Source organism: Symphalangus syndactylus, chromosome 13 (assembly GCF_028878055.3).
Source record: "Symphalangus syndactylus isolate Jambi chromosome 13, NHGRI_mSymSyn1-v2.1_pri, whole genome shotgun sequence".
NCBI classification, from domain to species: domain Eukaryota; kingdom Metazoa; phylum Chordata; class Mammalia; order Primates; family Hylobatidae; genus Symphalangus; species Symphalangus syndactylus.
In genome coordinates, this window is record NC_072435.2 from 47,159,440 (window position 1) to 47,186,148 (window position 26,709).

Genomic DNA, 26,709 nt, shown 5'->3' on the forward strand with positions numbered 1-26,709 from the left:
ATAGAATTATTTACTATCATAATGATGGTACACAAAATCCTTAAACTACTTCTGTAGAATATGAAATATAAAATATACACCTGTTAGTAGATGCATAGTATAAAATAATCTTTAATATCAATAACTACTGAAAAATATAAAGGCATAGCTTTTGTATTAAATTGAAGTTGTTATAAGATTAAAATATATCATTTTAGTTTTGGCTGGGTGCTGTGGCTCACATCTGTAATTCCAGTACTTTGAGAGGCTGAGGCAGGTGTATCACCTGAGGTCAGCAGTTTGAGACCAGCCTGCCCAACATGGCAAAAACCCATCTCTACTAAAAATACAAAAAATCAGCTGGGTGTGGTGGCAAGTACCTGTAAGCCCAGGTACTTGGGAGGCTGAAGCAGGAGAATTGCTTGAACCTGGGAGGTGGAGGTTGCAGTGAGCCAAGATCATGCCATTGCACTCCAGCCTGGGTGACAGAGCGACACGCTGTCTCAAAAAAATAAAATAAAATAAAATAAAATAAAATATATTATTTTCATATTAAAATGTTTTACGTAGGCCAGGCGCAGTGGCTCACGCCTGTAATCCCAGCACTTTGGGAGGCCGAGGTGGGCAGATCACCTGAGGTTGGGAGTTCGAGACCAGCCTGACCAACATGGAGAAACCTCATCTCTACTAAAAATACAAAATTAGCCGGGCCTGGTGGTGCATGCCTGTAATCCCAGCTTCTCGGGGAGCTGAGGCAGGAGAATCACTTGAATCCGGGAGGCGGAGGTTGCAGTGAGCCAAGATCGTGCCATTGCACTCCAGCAACAAGAGTAAAACTCCATCTCAAAAAAATAAAAATAAAAAAAAAAAATAAAATGTTTTATGTAATCTCCATTTCTCAAGACAATTACAAAGATAATATTTATGGAAAGTATAAATAAGGAAAAGGAAAAATAACCAAAGCATGTCACTACACAGAATAAATAAAAATAAAGGCAGTAAAACAAGAAATGAGAAAAAAAATCTACAAGAAACACAAAACAGTAACAGTAAAACTGGTAATAGTAACCCTATTTTAAAGCAATCATTTTAAATACAAATTAATTAAACTACTTAATAGAAAGAAACATAATCCCAAGATGTTGTGAGGTCAAAGTGGGCTGATCACTTGATCCCAGGCGTTTGAGATCAGCCTGAGCAACATCTCAAAACCCTGTCTCTACAAAAAAAAAAAATACAATAAAACTTGCTGGGTGTGATGGCAAATATTTGTAATGCAGCTATTTGAGAGGCTGAAATGAGAGGATCATCAGAGTTTGGAAAGTTGAGGCTGCAGTGAGCCATGATCATGCCACTGAAAACCAGCCTGCTTGACAGAGTGAAACCCTATTTCAAAATTGAATGAATAAATAGGCCAGGCATGGTAACTCATGCCTGTAATCCCAGCATTTTGGGAGTCCAAGGTGGGTGGATCACTTGAGGCCAGGAGTTTGACACTACCCTGGTCAAGACAGTGAAACCCCATCTCTACTGAAAATAGAAAAAATTAGATGGGTGTGGTGGCACATGCCTGTAATCCCAGCTACTTGGGAGGCTGAGGCATGAGAATCACTTGAATCCAGGAGGTGGAGGTTGCAGTGAGCCAAGATCATGCTACAGCACTCCAGCCTGGGCAATGGAGTGAGATCCTTTCTCAAAAAGAAAAAAAATTAAAATAAATGAATAAATAAATAAAATTATAAAAAAGAAAAAGAAATAAAATATCTGAGTAACTTTAGAAAAAAGCATACAATATGCTGCCTACAAGAGACTGGTTTTACCATTGCATTGAATAGACTGAAAGTAACATAATAGAAAAAACTTATTTTTCATGCATATAGTAACCACAATTGGGTGAGGTAGTTATAATTATATTAGACATAATATGCTTTTAGTCAAGTACTAGCATGAGAACAAAATTGATATTATATAATGATAAAACAGGTCAATTTACCAGGAATCTATAACTATTATATCTCTCTATATATATGTATGTATAAAACATCAGAGCTGCAAAATATATAAAGCAAATACTGACAAAAGTGAAGAAATACTTAGCAACATAATAACTGTAAACATCAACACCCGATTAGCAATAATAAATATGAAAATAAAAAACTCAGACATTATAGACTGTATTAATTATTTTACATACAGAGGAATACCTGAGAGTAGATAATTTATAAAGAAAAAAGGTTTATTTGGCTCACAGTTCAGCAGACTGTACAGGAAGTGTGTGTCAGCATCTGTTTCTGGTGAGTAGGGGTCCTAGTAAGCTTATAATCATTGTGGAAGGCAAAGTATAACTGGACACATCACACAGTAAGAGACAGAGTAAATGTGAGGTGAAGAAGCCAGGTTTTTTTTTTTTTTTTAACCAACCAGCTCTCATTTGAATTAATAGAGTGTAATCTTTTTGATTATCAAAAGGATGATGCCAAGCCATTTATGAGGAATTTGCTCCCCCATGACCCAAACACGTCCCACCAGGTCCCACATCAAACAAGAGGATTATATTGCAGCATGAGGTTTAGAGAAAACGGACATCCTCTAACCTTAGGCCAACCATATCATATCACCAACTAGGCTTAACAGACAGGTACAAAACTTTCCAGGCAAAAGCAAGAGAATACACACAATATTCTTACTTGCTCCTGGTGTGTTCTGCTACGACACATACCAAGTCTTATTAAATTTATGAATACCGGCTGAGTGCAGAGGCTCATATCTATAATCTCAACACTTTGGGAGAATCACATGGGGCAAAAAGTTTGGGACCAGCTTACACAACATAGTGAGACCCTGTCGCTACTAATAAATCAAAAAATTAACCAGGGGTAGTAGTGCATTTCTGTAGTCCCAGCTCAAAAATTTGAGGTAAAAGGATCACTTGAGCCCAGCAGGCTGAGGTTGTAGTGAGCCAAAATCATGTCACTGCACTACAACCTGGGCAACAGAGTAAGATCCTGTCTCAAAATAACAACAAATACATTTAAGAAGACCAAAAGTATACACTATGTTTTCTGACCAAAACTGAAAGAAACCAGGAATTAAAAGCCAAAGTAAAACTGAGAAATCCAAAAAATATGAAATTAAAACACACTCTTCAACAGATTCTTTTTTTTTTTTTTTTTTTTTTGGAGACGGAGTCTCGCTCTGTTGCCAGGCTGGAGTGCAATAGTGTGATCTCGGCTCACTACAAACTCTGCCTCCAGGGTTCAAGCAATTGTCCTGTCTCAGCCTCCTGAGTAGCTAGGACTACAGCTGTGTGCCACTACGCCCAGCTAATTTTTGTACTTTCAGTAGAGACAGGGTTCCACCAGGTTGGCCGGGATGATCTCGATCTCTTGACCTTGTGATTCGCTTGCCTCCCAAAGTGCTGGGATTACAGGCGTGAGCCACTGCACCCAGCCACTTTTCAACATATTCTTGCTCCAGGGTCAAAAAATTTAATTTTTCAAAGACATTACTATGACCTACAGTGGTGAATGAATTTAATATAATCTCTATAAAAACCCTAATCACACAGTTTTTTACAGAAATATAGTTTACTTTTTTATTTTTATTTTTTTTGATGGAGTCTCACTCTGTTGCCAGGCTGGAGTGCAGTAGCTGCAGTGGCATGATCTCGGCTCACTGCAACCTCTGCTTCCTGGATTCAAGCGATTCTCTTGCCTCAGCCTCCTGAGTAGCTGGGAATACAGGCACCCGCCACCACGCCCAGCTAATTTTCGTATTTTTTTTTTAGTAGAGACGGGGTTTCACCATGTTCACCAGGATGGTCTCGAACTCCTGACCTCATGATCTGCCCGCCTTGGCCTCCCAAAGTGCTGGGATTACAAGCGTGAGCCACTGGGCCTGGCCTAAAATTTTTAAATTTGATTATAAACTATATATAAACACCCTTGAAAAAGAACAAAGAGGCATTATACTTTCTGATTTCAAAACATATTAAAAGCTACAAAAACAAAACAATGTGGTACTGACACAAAGATAAACAGATGAAAGAACAGAATAGAGAGCCCAGAAATGAACTCTTCTGTATAAGATAAAATAATCTTCCACAAAGTTGCCATGAGCATACAATAGAGAAAAGATATTCTCTTCAAAAAATATTGTTGAAAACTGGATATCGACACTGATGAAATAAAGTTGGATCATTTCCTTGAACAAAATACAAAAAAAAATGGTTTAACTAAATACTTAAACGTGAAAAGATAAATAACATCTCTTAGAAAAAATATAGGAAAAAGTCTTGTCATTGGTCTTGGCACTATTTTTTTAGATACGACACTAAATGCATGAGCAACTACAACAACAATAACCATTAAGATTTAACTGCATTTTATTTCAAAATTTCTGCACATCAAAACAAAAATTCAATAGACAATGCCTCCTAGAAATGGGTGAAAATATTTGCAAATCACAAGAGATGAGTGATGAGTTAATATTCAGAATATATTAACAACTCTTTAAACTGAACAATAAAGCTGAATAACTTGATTTATTAATGAAAAAATAATTGAACTGAATTTTCATTAAAAAAGATACCTAAAAGGGAAAAAGTACTTGAAAAGCAAAATTAATAATTTGTAGAGAAACACATAAAAATGAAATCACCTCACACCCATTACCATGGCCACTGTAAATTTATGAAAAACACCAAATCTGTTGATAATGCAATGAAAATAAAACCCCTGTTGATTGTTGGCAGAAAACAAACAGCAGCCATTGTTTTAAAATGTTATAAATATTGGCCGGGCATGGAGGCTCAGGCCTGTAATCCCAGCACTTTGCGAGGCCAAGGCAGGCAGATCACAAGGTTGGGAATTCGAGACCAGCTTGACCAACATGGTGAAACCCCATCTCTACTAAAAATACAAAAATTAGCCGGGTGTGGTGGTGGACACCTGTAATCCCAGCTACTCGGAAGGCTGGGGCAGGAGAAATCGCTTGAACCCGGGAGGCAGAGGTTTCAGTTAGCCGAGATCAGGTCACTGCACTCCAGCCTGGGCAATAAGAGCAAAACTCTACCTCAAAAGAAAAATAAAATAAAATAAAATAAAATAAAATAAAATAGAATAAAATAAAATAGGAATTACAACTATCCAAGCCCCTTGTAACCAGCCAACTAAAGGTGGACCCTAGTACAGAAACTGCTGGCTTGAGACCAAGCTACTACCCCTCTCCACAAACCCAGAGGGCATCCCAAAACCCTGGCAGCCCAAAAAAGAAGATCTTGGCTGGGTGAAGTGGCTCACGCCTGTAATCCCAGCACTTTGGGAAGCTGAGGCGGGTGGATCACAAGGTCAGGAGTTCAAGACCAGCCTTACCAACATGGTGAAACCCCGTCTACTAAAAATACAAAAATTAGCTGGGCATGGTGGCACGCGCCTGTAATCCCAGCTACTCGGGAGGCTGAAGCACCAGAATCACTTGAACCTGGGAGGCGGAGGTTGCAGTGAGCCAAGATCACACGACTGCATTACAGCCTGGGTGACAGAGCGAGACTCAGTTTCTAGAAAAAAAAAAAACAACTTTACCTTCTGAAATCAGTTTATCAGTTTATAAAAACTTGAAGAGGCATTTGCATTTTCAAATTTGCAGACACCAATGCCAAACTATATTGTGCCCACTTGTCAATGCTTCTCTTTTAACATAACACTGAAAATACGTGGCAGAAGAATTAGTCAAAAAATAAAAAACCCATTGAAATTGAAGACAAGTAAAATGTTTCTGTATGTAGATCATAAAATCTTACATATAAAAATACATAAACAGTACATTAAAACCTATCTAAATTAATAAATACACTCAGTAAATTACCAAATATAAAATCAACATACAAGTTATGGTTCCATAAACCTAAATTGTCTAATAAAATAAAGGAAGAAAACAATATTATTTACAATAGCATTAAAATAATATACTACTGAGAACAAATTCACCCAAGAAAGTGAAAAAAATCTTTACAATAAAAGATATAAGATTTCAATGATGAAATTAGAGAAGACACAAATTTTAAAATATTTAATATCTATGGATTTAAAGAATAAATATTGTTAAAGTACCATATTATCCAAAGTGATCTACAGATTCAAGAAACTCCCTACCAAAATTCTAGTGGCATTTTTTTCATAGTAATAGAAAATACAATCCCTAAATTTACATTAAACTACAATAAATCTTTTTTTGAGATGGAGTTTCACTCTTATTGTCAAGGCTGGAGTGCAGTGGCACAATCTCAGCTCACAGCAACCTCTGCCTCCCGGGTTCAAGCAATTCTCCTGCCTCAGCCTCCAGAGTAGCTGGGATTACAGGCATGCACCACCACGCCCGGCTAATTTTGTATTTTTAGTAGAGACGGGGTTTCACCATGTTGGTCAGGCTGGTCTTGAACTCCTGACCTCAGGTGATCCACCCACCTCGGCCTCCCAAAGTACTGGGTTACAGGCGTGAGCCACCGTGCCCAGCCCAGTAAATCTTTTTAAGAGACAGGGTCTCCTTATGTTGCCCAGGTTGGTATCCAACTCCTAGGCTTAAGGGATCCTTCTGCCTCGGCCTCCCAAAGTGTTAGGATTACAGCTGTGAGCCACTGCCCCCAGCCAAAACTACAAGAAACTTTGAATAGTCAAAGCAATCATAAGGAATAAGAACAAAGCAGAACATCATACTTTTTAATTTCAAACTATATTTCAAGCCTGTAGTAATACAAATAGGATGAAATGTGCAGAAAAATAAACAAAAAAACCAATGGAACAGAAACCACAACTCTTACACATTTCAAACATGATGCAAAAAGAGAACTTACAAAATAGTTTAACACAGAGTTTCTCAAAATTATGCAGATATTTCTGAGTCTCCAAAAACAATGGAAAAAAAAAGTCAGATTGTGCAATCTCTTATATGCCATGAAGAGGACTTTAGCTCACTGTAAACTTGAAGGAAGCTCACTGAAGGGGAAGTAGAATTTTTAAAGAATTTAAAACCATAAGACAGAAGATGCCCCTACGTTGAAGTTAAAAAAACAAAACAAAAAAAAAACAGCTGCCTAGAAACTATTTCCTTTGGAACACAGATTTCCAAGTCAAATTTTAAGGACTGGCTTTCTCTTTCACATTTGGACCTCTCATCTGTGTCATCTGTTGTATTCACTCTCACCTACCTGGGGGTTTGGCTACCATCTCGTGTCTCTTCATATTCCAGGGCTCTTTTCCTTGCTCCAGACAGGTGATCAGGTCTAAATTAGACACAGCAATACCTGTTTTATTAAAAATAAATAACATGAATCTTGCTCATATTCTCGAATTACCAACCTAGTAATTTTCTCAGTAAAGAGAATGTAGGCCAGGCACAGTGGCTCATGCTGGTAATCCCAGCACTCTGAGAGGCAAAGGTGGGTAGATCAACTGAGGTCAGGAGTTCGAGACCAGACTGGTCAACGTGGCGAAACCCTGTCTCTACTGAAAATACAGAAATTAGCTGGATGTGGTGGTGCACACCTGTAGTCCTAGCTGCTCAGGAGGCTGAGGCAGGAGAATCGCTAGAACCCAGGAGGCAAAGGTTGCAGTGAGCTAAGATTGCACCACTGCATCCAGCCTGAGTGACAGAGCAAGACTCCATCTCAGAAGAAAATATTTTAAAAAGAGAATGTAATAGAATATTCTAGTAAATTAATCACAAAATATATTCCAGTAAATTAATCACAAAATACTAACTTATAACAAAATTTCTAAATATTAAGAAAATATTTTCAATTTGTATGTTCTTAATTTTACTACTCAGTGCTACTGAATCAAAAATTGGTGGTGGCAATTAGATTTTAAGGTGTGGGCAACAGTATTTTATGACACTAAATTTCTGGAATTACCACTAATCTAGAGTGAAGGATACAGATCAGCTCAGAAAGGTGGAAAGTTCAGGTCAGAATGAAACATCTACACAGATAAATCCTACATTTTCTTAAAAACAGGTAGCTGAAACTCATTTATGCAAAGCATGAATTGCCAAAAAACATGCAACGAAAAAGAGAAATGAAACCTTTAGAGTATATTAGGAATTGTGTATTAAAGTTATCCTCACCCGCTGGGCAAGGTGGCTCATGCCTGTAATCCTAGCACTTTGGGAGGCTGAGGCGGGCAGATCCTGAGGTCAGGAGTTCGAGATCAGCCTGACCAACATGGTAAAACCCCGTCTCTACTAAAAATACCAAAATTAGCCGGGCATGGTGGCACACGCCTGTAATCCCAGCTACTCAGGAGGCTGAGGCAGGAGAATCACTTGAACCCTGGAGGCAAAGGTTGCAATGAGCTGAGATCGTGCCACTGCACTCCAGCCTGGGTGACAGAGTGAAACTCTGTCTCAAAAAAATAATAATAATAAATAATAAAAATTAAAAAAAAAAACTTATCCTCACCCAGGAATACCAGGTTTCTGTAGTTCTCTAACATGACAGTCCTATATAAATTCTGCTGTGCTGTGTCCAGGCACTGCCACTCCTCCAGAGAGAATTCTATGGCCACATCCATAAATGTCAATGGTCCCTGAAAAACACATACACACACACACACACATATTTACCAAGTGGGTATGGACAGAATTTTTAATTTGACTCAAGGTGAAATGAGAGAGTAAAGAGAACTGGTTCTGACTTATAGGAGTGACTGAAATTATCCAATAAAATAATTTTCAACACAGAAACATTCTCTAATGTATTCTCTAACTCTGAAAAAAGAGAGTAGTATAAGATCCACGAAATCAGCATATACATGTTACTTTTCTGAATGATAAAGTATAAACTTAAGGGCATGAACACAAACATGTACATTTTTAATTGCTATGTATACGTCATACAGAATGACTTGTGTATATTTTTCAGATGGAAAAGACATGTTGAGTTAGAAAGTGCTTCTCAAAGTTTAGTCTGTAAAATAAACTGGAAATCTTGTTAGTGGAGATTATTTTTTTCAGAAGATCTAGAATAGAGTCTCGGTTTTTGAATTTCTAACAAGCTCACCAATAATGCCAATGTTTTTGGCCCAAAAAGAATATTTTGTCAAACATCCAGTAAGTAGAAGGGCCTGTGTTTTTTTCCATTTTACTTACCTGTAAACAAAGATAAGAGCTTTCATTTTCCAAAGACATATGTATACAAGGAAAACCTAAGAAAAAGTCAGCTCCCAGATAAAATATGATGATTTATGCACATTAGCTGCATAAAGATACTTAATAATGAACAGAAAAATAATTAACTCTATAGTGAAAAAATCTTTTAGAGAGCTCTTTAACCAAAAGAATTATTTTGTCTTTTTTTTAACCAAAAGAATTATTAATATCAACTGCACTAGGACAAATTTTTATGATGTGCTAATGTATAACACAGAAGGACACAGCACCACTGCTGGAATATTCCCCCCAAAAGTGAACTATAGTCTGAATTTAACCATAAAGAAAACAGTTCTGTGCAAAGTTCAAGATAAACATATCTTTCACGTTTTAATTTTTAATAATGATTTTAGGTGGACATCTGGAGAATACGCCTTTAAAGGGGTCAGCACTACCTGTTTACCTGATGCCACCACACCCACAAGCAACAAGATGAAGACTTGCAGAAAAAGTCCACTCATTTCTGTCCTTTGTAACAGAAGAGAAGCAGGAAAAACACGCTGCACCATGGAAATAAAGATATTAAGTTTCATTTTTCCTGTCCTCAGGTTCCCTTCCCTTACATGGACACCAACAATTTCTGCTACAGTAATAAAAATATGGACCACACCATCCTCTCCCTACCAAACCCAAACAGAAACAGCCCTGTGGCCACCCTTTTAGTGCAAAGGGGAAACTTCACTCTCATGAATGTATCTGAACCCCTGATACTCAATTCTAGCCTCACGTTAAAATCACGAGGCACTTAATTAAAACAACATGGAGCCAGGTGCGGTGGCTCAAGCCTGTAATCCCAGCACTTTGAAGGGCCAAGGCGGGTGGATCTCCTGAGGTCAGAAATTTGAAACCAGCCTGGCCAACATGGTGAAACCCTGTCTCCACTAAAAACACAAAAATTAGCTGGGCGTGGTGGAACGTGCCTGTAGTCCCAGCTACTCAAGAGGGTGAGGCAGGACAATTGCTTGAATGTGGGAGGCAGAGGTTGCAGTGAGCTGAGATTGTGCCACTGCACTCCAGCCTGGTGACAGAGCAACACTCCATCTCAAAAAAAAAAAAAAAAATACAAAAATTAGTCAGGCACAGTGGCGTGCACGTGTAATCCCAGCTGCTTGGGAGGCTGTCTCAAGGAGAATCACTTGAACCTGGCAGGCAGAGGTTGCAGTGAACCGAGATCAAGCCACTACACTCCAGCCTGGGAGACAGAGTGAGACTCCATCTCCAAACAAAAAAACACAGTATGGATGTGTCCACCCGGAACAATAAACAGAGCCTGTGGGGAGGGGACAAATACAGAGATTTCTGCAAACTGGCTGTGTGATCCTAATGAGAAGCCTGGGCTGATAACCACTTAGCTAAGCATTGCCTCTCAAGCTTTAGTGAGCTTAAAATTCACTTGGTAATTTTGGACCCACTCTATGTAATGGGATTCTGCAGGTTTGGAAAGGATCCATGGATAAATGTTTTAAACAAGTCCCCTGTCAATGCTAATGTTGCTCCCCCTGGGCTCATTATCAGCAGTAGTTAGAGAAAGCAGGCACAGCACAGAGTCCCTTACACTCAGCACTCTTGTCACAACACAAGTATTTCTGGTACAAATAAAGACAACCCATCTTCATCCTAAAGTTTCATATTATTTGCTGGCTCTTTAAAGTTTACAAAGGAAACAGAAGGCAGCAATGTCTGAATAAGTCTGCATTTGGAAAACAACATGTACTAATGCAAGGTGTATTAAGCAGGTACTATGTGCTCTCAAGGGTATGTTACAGGCTGGGTGCAGTGGCTCATGCCTGTAATCCTAGGAGGCAGGTGGATCACTTGAGCTCAGGAGTTCAAGGTCAACCTGGACAATATGGTGGAACCTCATCTCTACTAAAAATACAAAAAAAAATTAGCCAGGTGTGGTGGCATGTGCCTGTAATTCCAGCTACAGGAGGCTGAGTGGGAGAATCGCTTGAACCCGGGAAGAGGAAGTTGTAGAGAGCTGAGATTGTGTTACTGCACTCTGGCCTGGGTGACAGAGCAAGATCCTGTCTCAAAAAAAAAAAAAAAAAAGTATGTTACAGAGCACTGTGCTGGGAATAACATATTATATGATTTAATTCTCGTAACATCATGAGAGTTGGTACTAAGTGTTTAATAATTACCAGGATTTAGATAAAGAGCCCAGCATTTTTATCTCTTCTACTGTTTCTCTGTCATTGGTTTTTTAAAAAAATGTGTAGAAAAGCCGGGGGCGGTGGTTCATGCCTGTAATCCCAGCACTTTGGGAGGCCGAGGCGAGCAGATCACGAGGTCAGGAGTTTGAGACCAGCCTGGCCAACACGATGAAGCCCTGTCTCTACTAAAAATACAAAAATTAGCTAGTCATGGTGGTGGGTGCCTGTAATCCCAGATACTCAGGAGGCTGAGGCAGGAGAATTGTTTGAACCCGGGAGGCGGAGGTTGCAGTGAGCCAAGATCATGCCATTGCACTCCAGCCTGGGCAACAGTGCGAGAGTATGTCTCAAAAAAAAAAAAAAAATGTGTAGAATAAAAGCCTAATACAGACAGATGAGAGGATTACAGAAAGAGTTTAATGTAGTTTCGAGGAATTTTTACTGGGTTTATATTTACTTTTTGGTAACTTGTGGAGCAACTACTGAATCTGCAGGAATAGAAAACAAGTTCCTAAATGGAATGTTTCTGCAACCTTGGTTTTAATAAAAAATTAAGAAATTAAGACCCTAAAATACATACTTTATTTTTCCCATTTATCTGCTTTTGGGTTTCAGGAAATTGGGAGCACCAGCTCTAGAGAGGCAGCAGAATTCAACAGCCAAAATTCTGATCTCTTCTGATCAGTTCTGTGAGGCAAGACTCCAGGGCTGGGTGAGATCTAAACAAGGCCCTCAGAAAGGGTGAATCTGAATAGAACTGGGGAAGGGGAGACCCTCTGTAGAATTCTGTTCTCTATGCCACTGGGGTATTTCAAGTTCTGTTTTTCATAAGCTTACCCAAGAGAAACTTAAATCCCAGCGTTTGTGTAATTTTAATCTTTTCTAGCCACTGCCCTGTCAATTTTATAACATATACTAATAAGCAATTTAAACAAATCTCTTAAGGTTTTCTAGGGTAATATTATTAGAAGATAAATATGTACTCTTAGCAAGGTAAAAGAAATCAAAAAATAATAATGCTTCTGTCCATAAATATCCCTTCAAGTGATGACATCAGAAGCCACAACAATATAAAGAAAGTGGCCCAAATAAAGCTCACAATTTTTTCACACACCTATTTGCTGTACCAACCATATGATACTTAATTCAACCATTTATTCAGTTGCTAGTCTAGACTAAAAGTTCCTGGATTGTAGAAACCATGACTGCTTCATCTATTTTTCTAATGGCCATATAAAATTACAGCAATCAGTTTATCTGCTTGAGTCTCCAGATTTCCTCCTTGTTTTTACCCAAGTACCAGAAAACTGGAGAAACTCTCATCTGGGTACCAACCAAAAACATCCCTAGTATAAGGGAAGAAACAAACACAGGATGACTCATTTCTCTTACACTGAGACAAAAGCAGAATTAACCACTCTTGTCAGCCTGATACAATTCTGCTCTGGACATCCTCAAATGTCTCCAAAATGCCTACGTAATTGTGAGAGGGTTCCCAGTGACCCTGGGCTGATGGGCCAATGATAAGCCAGGCTAGAGAGAGTCATGCTGATTCTAAATAGAAAATGGAACTGCCCTGGTTGAGCTCCAGAATTACTTGTTCTGATTAACTAGCTTTTGGGTAAGAGGAAGGACAAGAGTATTGTACATAACATTTTACAGGCAGGTATAGTTGCGGTCATGGCTCCGGATACTTTGCGGTCTTGATCTCTCACTTCTAAGATGTTTATTTATATTTACAGAATTTGCCATCAGATTCTATTTACATCTGGAGCCTCTCACATAACTGTGGCAGACCTGCTACAAGATCTTACCGGACAAAATCTGAAAAGCTCAAAGAGCCACAGTCTCAAAGCGAGCTGTAGGATGTCTATGTTGACATCTCACAGTGCAGAAAATGCCTTCTATTGGTTTTCAGTATATTCCCAATTCAAAGGCTGGCCCTGTTTTGTAATCCCAGGCAGAAGCCAGATCTTATGTGCAGATTCTAAGTGGGATCAACCTGACTCTGCATCCTTAGGTGTTACAGAAAGCAAAGTACAATCAAAGGAGAGATCCCCTCAGAGGCTGCTCTGCCATGTTCCAAATGATGTTTACCTAAAAGGAAATAGCTGAGAAAACATGAATATAAGTATACAATTTATTTGGGCCAAACTCGAGAATTGTAACCTGGAGCAAATATTCAAGTTGCCTGGAATATGTACTTTGATTAGCAGCAGTTACAGTTGGATTTGTAAAGGCAAAAAGAGAGGCGCATAGAGTGGGTTGATACAAAGTTGTCTGTCAAAAATTTTTTTTATTTACAAAAATAAATTGATTATTGATTGGATATACATTGTTAGGCTATAGGGGGTGGGTTATAATGTCCAGTGTGGCATTATTAGTTCAATTTATAGCTACTTGTGGCAATAGAAAGCAGTTTCAAGAGGTAACTACATAGCTCAAAGAAAAAGGAAAGACATAATTGTGGTCTCATTTTAATGTCTCTCTGAGACTTATAAAGAAAAGGATTATTAGCCAGGCATGGTGGTGCAGGCCAGTAATCCTAGCTACCGAGAGGCTGAGGCAGGAGAATTGCCTGAACCTGGGAGATGGAGATTGCGGTGAGCCGAGTTTGTGCCATTGCACTCCAGCCTGAACAGCAAGAGCGAAACTCTGTCTCACAAAAAAAAAAAAACAAAAAACTTTATATAGGAAATGCAAATCCTTTTCTTTTCTTTTTTTCTTTCTTTTTTTTTTTTTTTTTTTTGAGACAGGGTTTCGCTCTTGTTGCCCAGGCTGGAGTGCAGTGGCACAATCTCAGCTCACCGCAACTTCCTCCTCCCGGGTTCAGGCAATTCTCCTGCCTCAGCCTCCCAAGTAGCTGGGATTACAGGCATGTGCCACCACGCCTGGCTAATTTTTTGTATTTTTAGTAGAGACAGGGTTTCTCCATGTTGGTAAGGCTGGTCTCGAACTCCCGACCTCAGGTGATCCGCCCGCCTTGGCCTCTCAAAGTGCTGGGATTATAGGAGTAAGCCACTGGGTCCAGCAAAGTTTTCATTTTTTCCAAGCCTCAAGATCTAGATTCAGAAATTGGAGCTGCAGATTTAGATTCTGGATGGGTGGAGTAGCAGCAGGTATTACTTGCATATTTGTGGACATTTTAGCCAGAGGAGAAAAAAGAAATTAAAAATTCTCATGTCTACATATCTATTCAATGCACACATGTTACTCTGGTAGGGTTTTTGGGCCCCATGGTCTCAGAGTCAGTTTCAGGTCTGATGACAGGAGTCCCTGAGGCTGGGCACAGTGGCTCACACCTGTGATCCCAACACTTTGGGAGGCCGAGACGGGTGGATCACGAGGTCAGGAGTTTCAGATCAGCCTGGCCAATATGGTGAAATCCCATCTCTTTTTTTTTTTTTTTTTTTTTGAGACAAAGTGTCGCTCTTGTTGCCCAGGCTGGAGTGCAATAGCACAATCTTGGCTCACTGCAACCTCTGCCTCCCGGGTTCAAGTGATTCTCCTGCCTCAGCCTTCCCAGTAGCTGGCATTACAGGCATGTGCCACCACCATCAGCTAATTTTTGTATTTTTAGTAGAGACGGGGCTTCTCCATGTTGGTCAGGCTGGTCTTGAACTCCTAACCTCAGGTGATCTGCCTGTCTGGGCCTCCTGAAGTGCTGGGATTACAGGTGTGAGCCACCGTGCTCAGCCTTTGGTGAAACCCCATCTCTACTACAAAAACAAAAAATAATTAGCCAGGCATGGTGGTGAGCGTCTGTAATCCCAGCTACTTGGGAGGCTGAGGCAGGAAAATCGCTTGAACCCAGGAGATGGAGGTTGCAGTGAGCTGAGATCATGCCACTGAACTCCAGCCTGGGTAATGCAGCAAGACTCCATCTCAACAACAACAAAAAAGTCACTGAAAGAGGTAAAATGGTTGATTGCTGCCCTGTAAGGTTTGTAGAAATCTGATCTAGCCTCTCTGGAAGTGACTGTAGAAGACAATAGATACCAAATAGGCAGAGATGCAATTCTTCCTACATATTTAGGGAAGAGCATGCACTTTGCAGCACAATTGTGAGTTGACTGGAATCCTGAGAGGGAAAGGCCCTTCTAGAGTAAAGCTTGGTTGACACCTTATATGTTTATATCATGTCTGGTAATTCTAGACTGCGTTTGGAAAATATAACGAGAAATTATCTCCAGCCCCAGAAAAACTTCACAATGACAGAACAGAAAGAAAACTGTTTTATTACACAACTAAACCAGAATGTGACACGCATCACAATCAATCTGCTTAAGAGACTGCAAAGACAGAAAGACAGTCAGCATAATTAGTCCACAAGTAGAAGAATTTACAGCACCATGTCATACAGAGCTCATCCTAAATTCACCTGGTCATTGGGGATGCCACCTGTGTATGCTAATTGGTTGTAATCAATGACAAAATAAACTTTTCACATCTTCATGACAGGAGGTAGTTTTGCAACTTGAAGCCAGGTGCCTTCTGAAGGTAGACTCTCAGTCTCCTACTACAATGGTTGAATAGGGTGCTATCTTTTTGGTTATTTACACTTTAAAGCAATGGCTCTCTAGTTCTGAGCACTCAGCTACAGCACTCCTGCTTGCCCTCTACTTATGGCTAGTGTCCTCTCTTGACCCCTACTATCTGCCAGTGAGGCACAGCCCAAAGCACAGAGCTCACAGCTGGCAGCTTACATCTTAAGTGAACCCCAATTGCCACAGCAGCACTCCAGTACCTCATCAGAGACTGACGACTATGGTACAGGACAGCCTACAGGATTTGGGGGTAGAATTGCACCTTCATAATAATGGGAATGGGAGCGGTGCTTCAGCCTCAGTTTCAATTTATTATGGTGACTTGAAAAAAATACTGCTGGATTTCCAGCATGAGTCCAGACAGAGATAGGATGGTTCTCCCTGTGAAAACCCACCTCTTTGTCAACACCAAGAGATAGTATTAGGGCTTCTAAAACAGATATCTGAAGCATTGAAGAGAAAAACAGCTCTCAGTCTGATTCTATTGCAAAATTATATTGAGAGAAAAAAGAAGTTAAATGTATCTTGAGAAAAAACTCATATTGGATATGATTGATCAAGTCAGCCAGAAAATATTCCCCTAAAAGGAATTTGTCTCAAAATACCCCTAATGCACAGCTACTCTTGACATGAGAAACATGAGCATTATGAAGAAAAAAAGCATATTTTCAGCAGAATTTTATAAGGTTTCTCTTCCATCTCTGCTGCTCTCATCTCCTAGCCATTGAATGGAGGTTCCATACTGAAATACAACTGACAATTCACCAGCACTTTTTAAATTAGGAACTGGAATCTGACTTTGTTCATATAGTAGAATATATGTGAGCTTGCCGCATAACTAACTGAAGGGCTATTATGGTTTTTGGGTGACCACATCACCTGTCTATTTGTCCTGGAATGGCAGCATTCCAATTTAGTAAAATGAAAGACACTAAAATTATACTTAACTATAACTATCCCTATTGGATAAAGCAATATGTATGTCAGAAACATATCTACTGTAACAATTTGGCAGTATTTTTTGATATTAGCTATATAAATAAATATAAATAATTTTAATGTACTAGTCATAATGTATGTAGGATTTTTAAAAATTGTCTATAACCACAATTCAGTTTAAACACTTTATATTTCAGAAGTATAAATAACAATATTAAAATGACTGCTTAGGAGATTCAAAGTAAATATTTTGATCTTATATTCATACTATTGTAGAAAATACTTTTTAATTTATATGAATGTATGTTGTCTAAAAACACTTCAGATAACTATGCTAATTGTTCTTAAGTAATAAATAGAAACCAAAGTACAACTACAGGCTCCACTTTTCAGTTTATACACTGAACTGTTCTTGTTTTTGCAGTGTAAGTACTTCAGCCTGCAAATACTAGATAATTACTTTGGATAATTACTTTTCTGTAAAAGGAACCTAGTATGTTTTAGTCCTTATTATTCTGTATTGCTAAATTTACTCCTATCTTTGTGTTCAATTTGTGTGTGCTCCTAACATAAGGTTTTTTTTTTTTTTTTTTTTTTTTTGAGATGGAGTTTTGCTCTTGTTGCCCAGGCTGGAGAGCAATGGTGTGATCTCGGCTCACTGCAACCTCTGCCTTCCGGGTTTGAGGGATTCTTCTGCGTCAGCCTCCGGAGTAGCTGGGATTACAGGCATGTGCCACCACGCCCAACTAATTTTGTATTTTTAGTAGAGACAGCCACGCATGGCTAAACAGATGCTTTTCAAAACAAGACATACATGTGGCTAACAAGCATATTTTAATAATGCTCATCACTAATTATTAGAGAAATGTAAAAAAACACCCAATGAGATACCATCTCACACCAGTCAGAATGGCTACTGTTAAAAAGTCAGCAATAGACGCTGGCAAAGTTGCAGAGGAAAGGAAATGCTTATACACTGCTGATGGGAGTGTAAATTAGTTCAACCACTGTAAAAAGCAGTGTGGCGGCCGGGCTTGGTGGCTCAAGCCTGTAATCCCAGCACTTTGGAAGGCCTAGGCAGGCAGATGACCTGAGGTCAGGAGTTCAAGACCAACCTGGCCAACATGGTGAAACCCCATCTCTACTAAAAATACAAAAATTAGCCGGGTGTGGTGGCGGGCGCCTGTAATCCCAGCTATTCAGGAGGCTGAGGCAGGAGAATCGCTTGAACCTGGAAGGCAGAGGTTGAAGTAGGCCAAGATCGTGCCACTGCACTCCAGCCTGGGTGACAGAGCAAGACTCAGTCAAAAAAAAAGCAGTGTAACAATTCCTCACAGAACTACAGAACTAAAAGCAGAATTACCATTTGACCCAGCAACCTCATAGCTTGGTATACACCCAAAGAAATATAGTCTCTCAAAAAGACACACACATGCACATGCATATTTATTGCAGTACTATTCACAATAGCAAAGACATGGAATCAATCTAAATGCCTATCAATAATAGACTGAATAAAGAACATATGGTATGGTCGGACAAGGTGGCTCACACCTGTAATCCCAGCACTTTGGGAGGCTGAGGCAAGTTGATTGCCTGAGCTCAGGAATTTGAGACCAGCCTGAGCAACATGGCAAAACCCTGTCTCTACAAAAAAATACAAAAAGAAACATTAGACAGGCATGGTGGTGCATGCCTGCAGTCCCAGCTAATTGGGAAACTGAGGTAGGAGGACTGCTCAAGCCCAGGAGATTGAAGCTGCAATGAGCAGACATCGCACCACTGCACTCTAGCCTGAGTGACAGAGTGAGACCCTGTCTCCAAAGAAAAATAAAATAAAAGATCTAATAAAAATAAAATATGGCACATAAACATCATGAAATACTCTGTGGCCATTAAAAAAAAAAAAAAAAAAGAACAGCATTATACCCTGTGCAGCAACATGGATGGAGCTGGAGACCATTATTCTTAGAAAAGTAATGCAGAAGGCCGGGCATGGTGGCTCACGCCTGTAATCCCAGCACTTTGGGAGGCCGAGGCGGGTGGATCACGAGGTCAGGAGATCAAGACCATCCCAGCTAACGTGGTGAAACCCCGTCTCTACTAAAAATACAAAAAATTAGCCGGGCGTGGTAGCGGGCGCCTGTAGTCCCAGCTACTGTGGAGGCTGAGGCAGGAGAATGGTGTGAATCCAAGAGGCGGAGCTTGCAGTGAGCAGAGATCGTGCCACTGCACTCCAGCCTGGGAGACAGAGTGAGGCTCATCTTAAAAAAAAAAGAATAGAAAAGTAATGCAGAAACAGAAAACCAAATGCATGTTCTCATTTATAAGTAAGAGTTAAATAATAAGAACACATGGACACAAAGAGGGGAACAACAGTAACTGAGGCCTACTTGAGGGTGGAAGATGGAAAAACAAAGAGGGTGTGGGCATTGTGGCTCACGCCGGTATACCACCACATTGGGAGACCAAGGCAGGTGAATCACTTGAGGTCAGGAGTTCGAGACCAGTCTGGCCAACATGGTGAAACCCCATCTCAACTAAAAATATAGAAATTAGCCTGGCGTGGTGACGCACAGCTGTAATCCCAGCCATTCGGGAGGCAGGAGACTTGATTGAACCTGGGAGGCGGAAGTTGCAGTGAGCCAAGATCACGCCACTGCACTCCAGCCAGGGTGACAGACAGAGCAAGGCTCGAAAGAAAAAAAGGGAAGGGAAAGGAAGGGAGAGGACGGGGAGGGGAGGAGAGGGGGAAGGAGGGAGGGAGGTGAGAGAGAGAGAAAACAAAAAAGAAAGGAAGGAAGAAAGGAAGGAAAGAAGGAATGAAGGAAGGAGAGAGAAAGAAAGAAAGAAAGAAAGAAAGAAAGAAAGAAAGAAAGAAAGAAAGAAAGAAAGAAAGAGAAAAAAGAGAGACAATTAGAAAAAATACCTATTTGGTGCTATGCTTAGTACTTCAGTGAAAAAATAATTTACACACCAAACACTCATGACACGATTTTACCTATATTACAAACCTGCACATGTACCAGTGAATCAAAAATAGAAGTTAAAAGGAAAAAACTCCATGGGTAAGGGAGAGTGCAATGTAGATGGAAGGACTGGTTTGTGCCTGGGTGGGGCTGTACTCTAATTTATTTCTCTGTTCATACAGGCAGGTGAGATTATGAACAGGTGGTCCAGAACCCTAGGTTGGTGGAGAAAACAGGTTGCTGGTGCAGATTCAGTGTCTGGGGGTGAGGATATGCCAGGAGACTTGTAGACACGTTTGTGAGTTTGTAGCAAGAAACACTAGGATCAAAAATGCTGTGGTAAAATTCCTGAGGGTAGTGCCTAGTCCTAGAAATAAGCGTGGACACATCAATGTCTAATGGGTATGTTTGTGAGTGGCTGGGAATCCTGTGGTGGCAGCTGTGGGAAAAGGGGGTCTGTCATCAGAGCTCATATTCTTTTTTTTTTCTTTTGAGACAGAGTCTAGTTCTGTCACCCAGGCTGGAGTGCAGTGGCACAATCTTGGCTCATTGCAACCTCTGCCTCCCGGGTTCAAGTGATTCTCCTTCCTCAGCCTCCCGAATAGCTGAGATTACAAGAACACACCACCATGCCCAGCTTATTTTTTCTATCTGTAGTAGGGACGGGGTTTCGCCACGTTGCCCAGGCTGGTCTTGAACTCCTGAGCTCAGGCAATCCACCTGCCTCGGCCTCCCAAAGTGCTAGGATTACAGGCGTGAGCCACCGCACCCGGCCAGAGCTCCTATTCTCTAATTTTTCAGTCCTCTCTCACCCAGGGAGAACTGAAATCACAGGACAATGGGCAATGTAACAGCCTGTGTACAGAAGAGCAGAGCCTCCCATTCCCAGACATCCAAAGTTTTATTCCAGGCCAGGCCCCCATGATATCTTTTTTATGGTACCAAATCTGCAGTTTGCTGAAAGCCAAGCAATTCTCTAACACTAACTCATTGTCTAACATTTTATTTCTGACACCTCCCAGTGTCAGCACAGGCCCTAACTCAGTCCCACAACACTGTCCTTACTGCAGATGCCAGGCACAAACTCCATGGGCCCATTTACATTTCTGAGCTACTGTTTAAAAACTGGGGACTCCCATAACCTTTTTCAAGTTCAATAATTTGATAAAGCTACTCATAGAATTCAGTAAATACTGTAGTTATATTTACCAGTTTATTATAAAAGATACAACCCAGGAAAAGTCAAATGGCAGACATGTATAGAACAAAGAAAGGTGGGGAAAGATGACATACATAGACAATCCAGATAAATAGCTGTTATTAATAAAATTCTTCATCGTTTTTGTTCCTCAGGAACAGTTTATGGAAAGAAACACCCTTCCCATTATGACTTAGATGGTGCTCTCTTTTCTTATCTATCACATAGCCAGACACAGACTCTGCACATTTTTTTTCCTTTTCTTATTGAAAAATCAGTTGAATTTGACTTCAGTGGTGAAAATAAAATACTTCTTAGGGAAACTTTACTTAAGTTTGTCTTTTACCCCAAGGCTTCTGAACTTTACAATCCCATTTTATGTAACTCTAAAGAACAGGCTGACTTCGGTGTAAAACATTCTCTGATCTAAAATCTGATTTTTTCACCCTGCATTTGCCTTCCACCTCCTTTCTAATCTTGTTTGTTCCTCCCTAGGAAAGGAAGCCTTTGTCTGCCTAAACTTTGCAATTCTTAAAGACCTTGTAGTTGGTACTTCTGTTGCAATATTTCTTTGGAAGTCAAAATTTTTATGTAAATTTAACTTTGTTTTATTTTCAAAGTCTATAAACTGCCTCAAAACAAGAACAACTTCATCTTCAGTAAGACCCTCCCCCAATCCCCTTTCTTTTTTTTGAGACGGAGTCCCGCTGTGACCCCCAGGCTGGAGTGCAGTGGCGCAAACTCGGCTGACTGCAAGCTCCGCCTCCCGGGTTTACGCCATTCTCCTGCCTCAGCCTCCCGAGTAGCTGGGACTACAGGCGCCCGCCACTACGCCCGGCTAATTTTTTATATTTTTAGTAGAGAAGGGGTTTCACCGCGTTAGCCAGGATGGTCTCGATCTCTTGACCTCGTGATCCGCCCGCCTCGGCCTCCCAAAGTGCAGGGATTACAGGCGTGAGCCACCGCGCCCGGCCCCAATCCCATTTCATTTTAACATTAACTGCATCCGCCTGTAGGTGCCCAGTTTTCCAGGGCTGTGTAGATTCTCTCAGGATAAAGACTTCTATGGCTGGGGTGAGCAGGGTAGGATATCTACAGAGGAGACTCCCTAGAAAAAACTAACTGGGCCTTTAATAAAAATTTTTTGCAGGCTGAATATTAGCCTTAGCTCTGAGTCAGTGGGCTAAAGCTTTAATTTCCATGTCAAGAGTTATTCACTTGGTCTTTGAAACTTAAGTGTTTAGCCGGGCGCAGTGGCTCACGCCTGTAATCTCAGCACTTTGGGAGGCCGAGGCGGGAGGATTACAAGGTCAGGAGATCGAGACCATCCTGGCTAACATGGTGAAACCCTGCCTCTACTAAACATACAAAAAAAAATTAGTTGGGCGTGGTGGCTGGCGCTTGTAGTCCCAGCTACTGGGGAGGCTGAGGCAGAAGAATGGCGTGAACCCGGGAGGCGGAGCTTGCAGTGAGCCGAGATCGCGCCACTGCACTCCAGCCTGGCGAAAGAGCAAGACTCTGTCTCAAGAAAAAAAAAAAAAAAAAAAAGACACTTAAGTGTTTAAAAAATCCAGCAGTTTCTTGGCTGGGCGCAGTGACTCACGCCTGTAATCCCAGCACTTTGGGAGGCCGAGGCGGGCGGATCACCTGAGGTCAGGAGTTTGAGACCAGCCTGACCAACATGCAGAAACCCCCCTCTACTAAAAATACAAAATTAACCAGGTGTGGTGGCGCATGGCTGTAATCCCAGCTACTCAGGAGACTGAGGCAGGAGAATAGTTTGAATCTGGGAGGCAGAGGCTGCAGTAAGCCATTGCACTCCAGCCTGGGCAATAAGAGAGAAATTCCATCTCAAAAGATAAAAAAATAAAAAAATAAATCCAGCAGTTTCTCAAACACAGTGTTGACATAAAAGAAGAAAATTTTAGGGTGCTTATATTTCATATCTCAGTAAGAAAAGCAAAAGTGTCTTTTCCTTTCAAACAATAAATGCATTATTTTATTATTTCCATTAAAAGTCATATAGTAAACAATTAGTCATATGGAAACATGTCTAGGAGGTACCAAGTTTCAAATAAAATTTAGCATAAAACTCGGAAATCAAGATAACAGGATTTGAACAGAGATATTCACTGTCACAAATTTACCCTGCAAAAAGAAGAACTGATGCTTTCATGAATCTATGTAACTCAGCAATTATCTACCACATTTTCTTGTGAAAATGTATTCATTTTCTACAGCCAAAATGGGAAAGACATTTCCCCTATTCTTTTTCTTGGTAGCATTCTTAAACAGCCTTGAAATTTTATTGCAAATTATCAAGCCATAAAAAATACACCTGACACTGCTGAAAGAAATCATAGATGGCACAAACAAATTTAAACAAATCCCATGCTCATGGATAAGTAGAATCAACATTGTGAAAATGACCATACTGCCAAAAGCAATCTACAAATTCAGTGCAATCCTTATCAAAATACCACCATAATTCTTCATAGAATTAAAAAAATTCTAAAATTCCTATGGAACAAAAAGAGCCTGCATAGCCAAAACAAGGCTAAGCAAAAAGAACAAATCTAGAGGCATAACATTACCTGATTTCAAACTATACTATAAGGCCATAGTCACCAAAACAGCATGTTACTGGTTTAAAAATAGGCACATAGACCAATGGGACAGAATAGAGAACCCAGAAATAAACCCAAATACTTACAGCCAAATGATCTTCAGCAAAGCAAACAAAAACATAAAGTGGGGAAAGGACACCCTTTTCAACAAATGATACTGAGATAATTGGCTAGCCATATGTAGGAGAATGAAACTGGATCCTCATCTCTCATCTTACACAAAAATCAACTCAAGATGGATTAAGGACTTAAACGTAAGATGAGAAACTATAAAAATTATAAAAGATAACATTGGAAAAACCCTTCTAGACACTGGCTTAGGCAAGGATTTCATGACCAAGAACCCAAAAGCAAATGCAATAAAAACAAAGATAAATATCAGGGACCTAATTAAATTAAATAGTTTTTACATGGCAAAAGGAACAGTCAGCAGAGTAAACAGACAACCCACAGAGTGAGAAAAAATCTTCACAATCTATATATCTGACAAAGGACTAATATCTAGAGTCTACAACAAACCCAAACAAATCAGTACAAAACAAACAATCCTATCAAAAAGTGGACTAAGGATATGAATAAACAATTCTCAAAGGAAGGTATACAAATGGCCAACAAACATATGAAAAAATCCTTAACATCACTAATGATCAGGGAAATGCAAATCAAAACCACAATGCGATACCACCTTACTCCTGCAAGAATGGCCATGATCAAAAAATCAAAAAACAGTAGATGTTGGCATGGATGTGGTGAACAGGGAACATTTCTACATTGCTGGTGGGAATGTAAACTAGAAAAGCCACTATGGAAAACAATGTGGAGATTCCTCAAAGAACTAAAAGTAGAATTACCATTTGATCCAGCAAGCCCACAATTGGGTATCTACCCAGAGGAAAAGAAGTCATTATTTGAAAAAGATACTTGCACACGCATGTCTATAGTGGCACATTTCACAATAGCAAAATCGTGGAACCAACCCAAATGCCCATCAATCAACGAGTGGATAAAGAAACTGTGGTGTATATATATATATATATATATATATATATATATATATGATGGAATACTACACAGCCATAAAAAATGAATTAACAGCTGGGCATGGTGGCTCACGCCTGTTACCCAGCACTTTGGGAGGCCGAGGTGGGCGGATCACGAGGTCAGAAGATCAAGACCATCCTGGCTAACACGGTGAAACCCCGTCTCTACTAAAAATACAAAAAATTAGCCGGGCGTGGTGGCAGGCGCCTATAGTCCCAGCTACTCGGGAGGCTGAGACAGGAGAATGGCATGAACCCGGGAGGCGGAGCTTGCAGTGAACCAAGATTGCACCACTGCATTCCAGCCTAGGCGACAGAGCGAGATTCTACCTCAGAAAAAAAAAAAAAGAATGAATTAACAGCATTTGCAGTAACCTGGATGAGACTAGGAACTATTATTCTAAGTGAAGTATCTCAGGAGTTGAAAACCAAATATTGTATGTCCTGATATGTGGGAGCTAAGCTATGAGGATGCAAAGGCATAAGAATGATACAATGGACTTTGGGGACTTGAGGGCAAGAGTGGAAGGGGGACGAGGGATAAAAGACTACAAATATGGTGCAGTGTATAATGCTCCGGTGATGGGGGCACCAAAATCTCATATTTATATATATACATATATATATATATTATAGGCTGGGTGCTGTGGCTCATGCCTATAATCCCAACACTTTGGGAGGCCAAGGCGGGTGGATCACTTGAGATCAGGAATTCAAGACCAGCCTGGCCAACATGGAGAAACCCCATTCTCTACTAAAAATACAAAAATTAGCTGGGCATGGTGGCACACCCACCTGTAATTCCAGCTACTTAGGGGGCTGAGGCAGAAGAATCGCTTGAACCCGAGAGGCAGAGGTTGCAGTGAACCGAGATTGTGCCATTGCACTCCAGCCTGGGCAACAAGAGCAAGAGTCCATATTAAATATAAATATGAATATATATATATAATTCGATTATATATATATTCACAAAAAATACACCTGAGAAAATTTCTAAACTTACTCTAAGGAAAAGTTAAATGAAAATTTCTCACAAATAAAATACATGATTAATATTAATTTTTTCTGAAATCCACTTCTTTCATGCCCTTTGTTAATATTTTCTTACCTTCCAAGCCCTACTAATAAAATGCAACTTACAGTTAAATAATGGAAGTCAACGTTAAGTAAACAAATCTTTTTAAGGTGACAAACCCAGGGAGTGGTAGTGCTAATTAGAAAACAGATGTGTCTAGAATGGGCACGGTGGCTCACACCTGTAATCCCAGCACTTTGGGAGGCCAAGGTGGGCGGGTCACCTGAGGTCTGGAGTTCGAGACCAGCCTGACCAACAGGGAGAAATCCCATCTCTACTAAAAATACAAAAAAATTAGCTGGGTGTGGTGGCGCATACCCGTAATCCCAGCTACTTGGGTGACTGAGGCAGGAGAATCGCTTGAACCCAGGAGGTGGAGGTTGTGGTGACCCGAGATCGCGCCATTGCACTCCAGCCTGGGCAACAAGAGTGAAACTCCAACTCAAAATAAAAAAAAGAGAAAAGAAAGAAAACAGATGTGTCTGACTGATATTCACCCACCCCATTCTGCTCACCTTAATTGCTCAATAACCACCCTCTCAGGAGACATTACACTATGCCCCAGGTGCACTTTACTTTGTAAGTTCTTGCACCATCTCACTTGGGTCAGGTTTTTCTTTGTCTTTTGGGATACTTTTTGTTTTCCACAAAATTTAGAGAATTCAGGGGGCAGAAATTATTTCTGTGTTTTCCCCTCAATACCAGCATCTGATTGGCTGACGAGCATTGTGTCTCCAAGAAATGGAAGCTGGGTTGGGTGGAGACAATCTTAATGTCTCAAGGGGTTAGCTTTTCAAAGGAAGAGTATGCCAGGAGATGCCTCACAGCCCCAGGGCATCCACCTGCTGCCTTGAGAAGCTACACTCCATACCTCACGTTGTCCTCAGGGAGAAAATGACCTAGGAGCTGATATTCACTAGACACTCTAGCAGAAAAAGTCATGATGTGTATCTTGGTTTACTCGAGACAGTACTG

General features: G+C 40.4%; 2 protein-coding genes across 5 annotated transcripts in view; both read right to left on the reverse strand.

Annotated features, from left to right (window-relative positions):
* The window catches only part of LOC129459384 (zinc finger protein 85-like), a 385,447-nt gene that overhangs the window by 9,643 nt on the left and 349,095 nt on the right, over window positions 1–26,709 (reverse strand).
* Window positions 1–26,709, reverse strand: part of LOC129459422 (zinc finger protein 708-like) — a 35,619-nt gene that overhangs the window by 7,620 nt on the left and 1,290 nt on the right. Inside the window, exons 2-4 of one of the 4 annotated variants that reach the window (XM_063616490.1) lie at window positions 8,435–8,561; window positions 7,184–7,279; window positions 4,189–5,536 (exon numbers count right to left, since the gene is read on the reverse strand). In XM_063616490.1, coding sequence (XP_063472560.1) covers window positions 5,451–5,536; window positions 7,184–7,279; window positions 8,435–8,561 — 309 coding nt within the window. In that variant the 3' untranslated portion in view covers window positions 4,189–5,450. Of the gene's footprint in view, window positions 1–4,188; window positions 5,537–7,175; window positions 7,280–8,434; window positions 8,562–26,709 lie in introns of those variants that run through there. The other 3 variants (XM_055236146.2, XM_063616489.1, XM_055236147.2) reach the window with 3 other exon arrangements.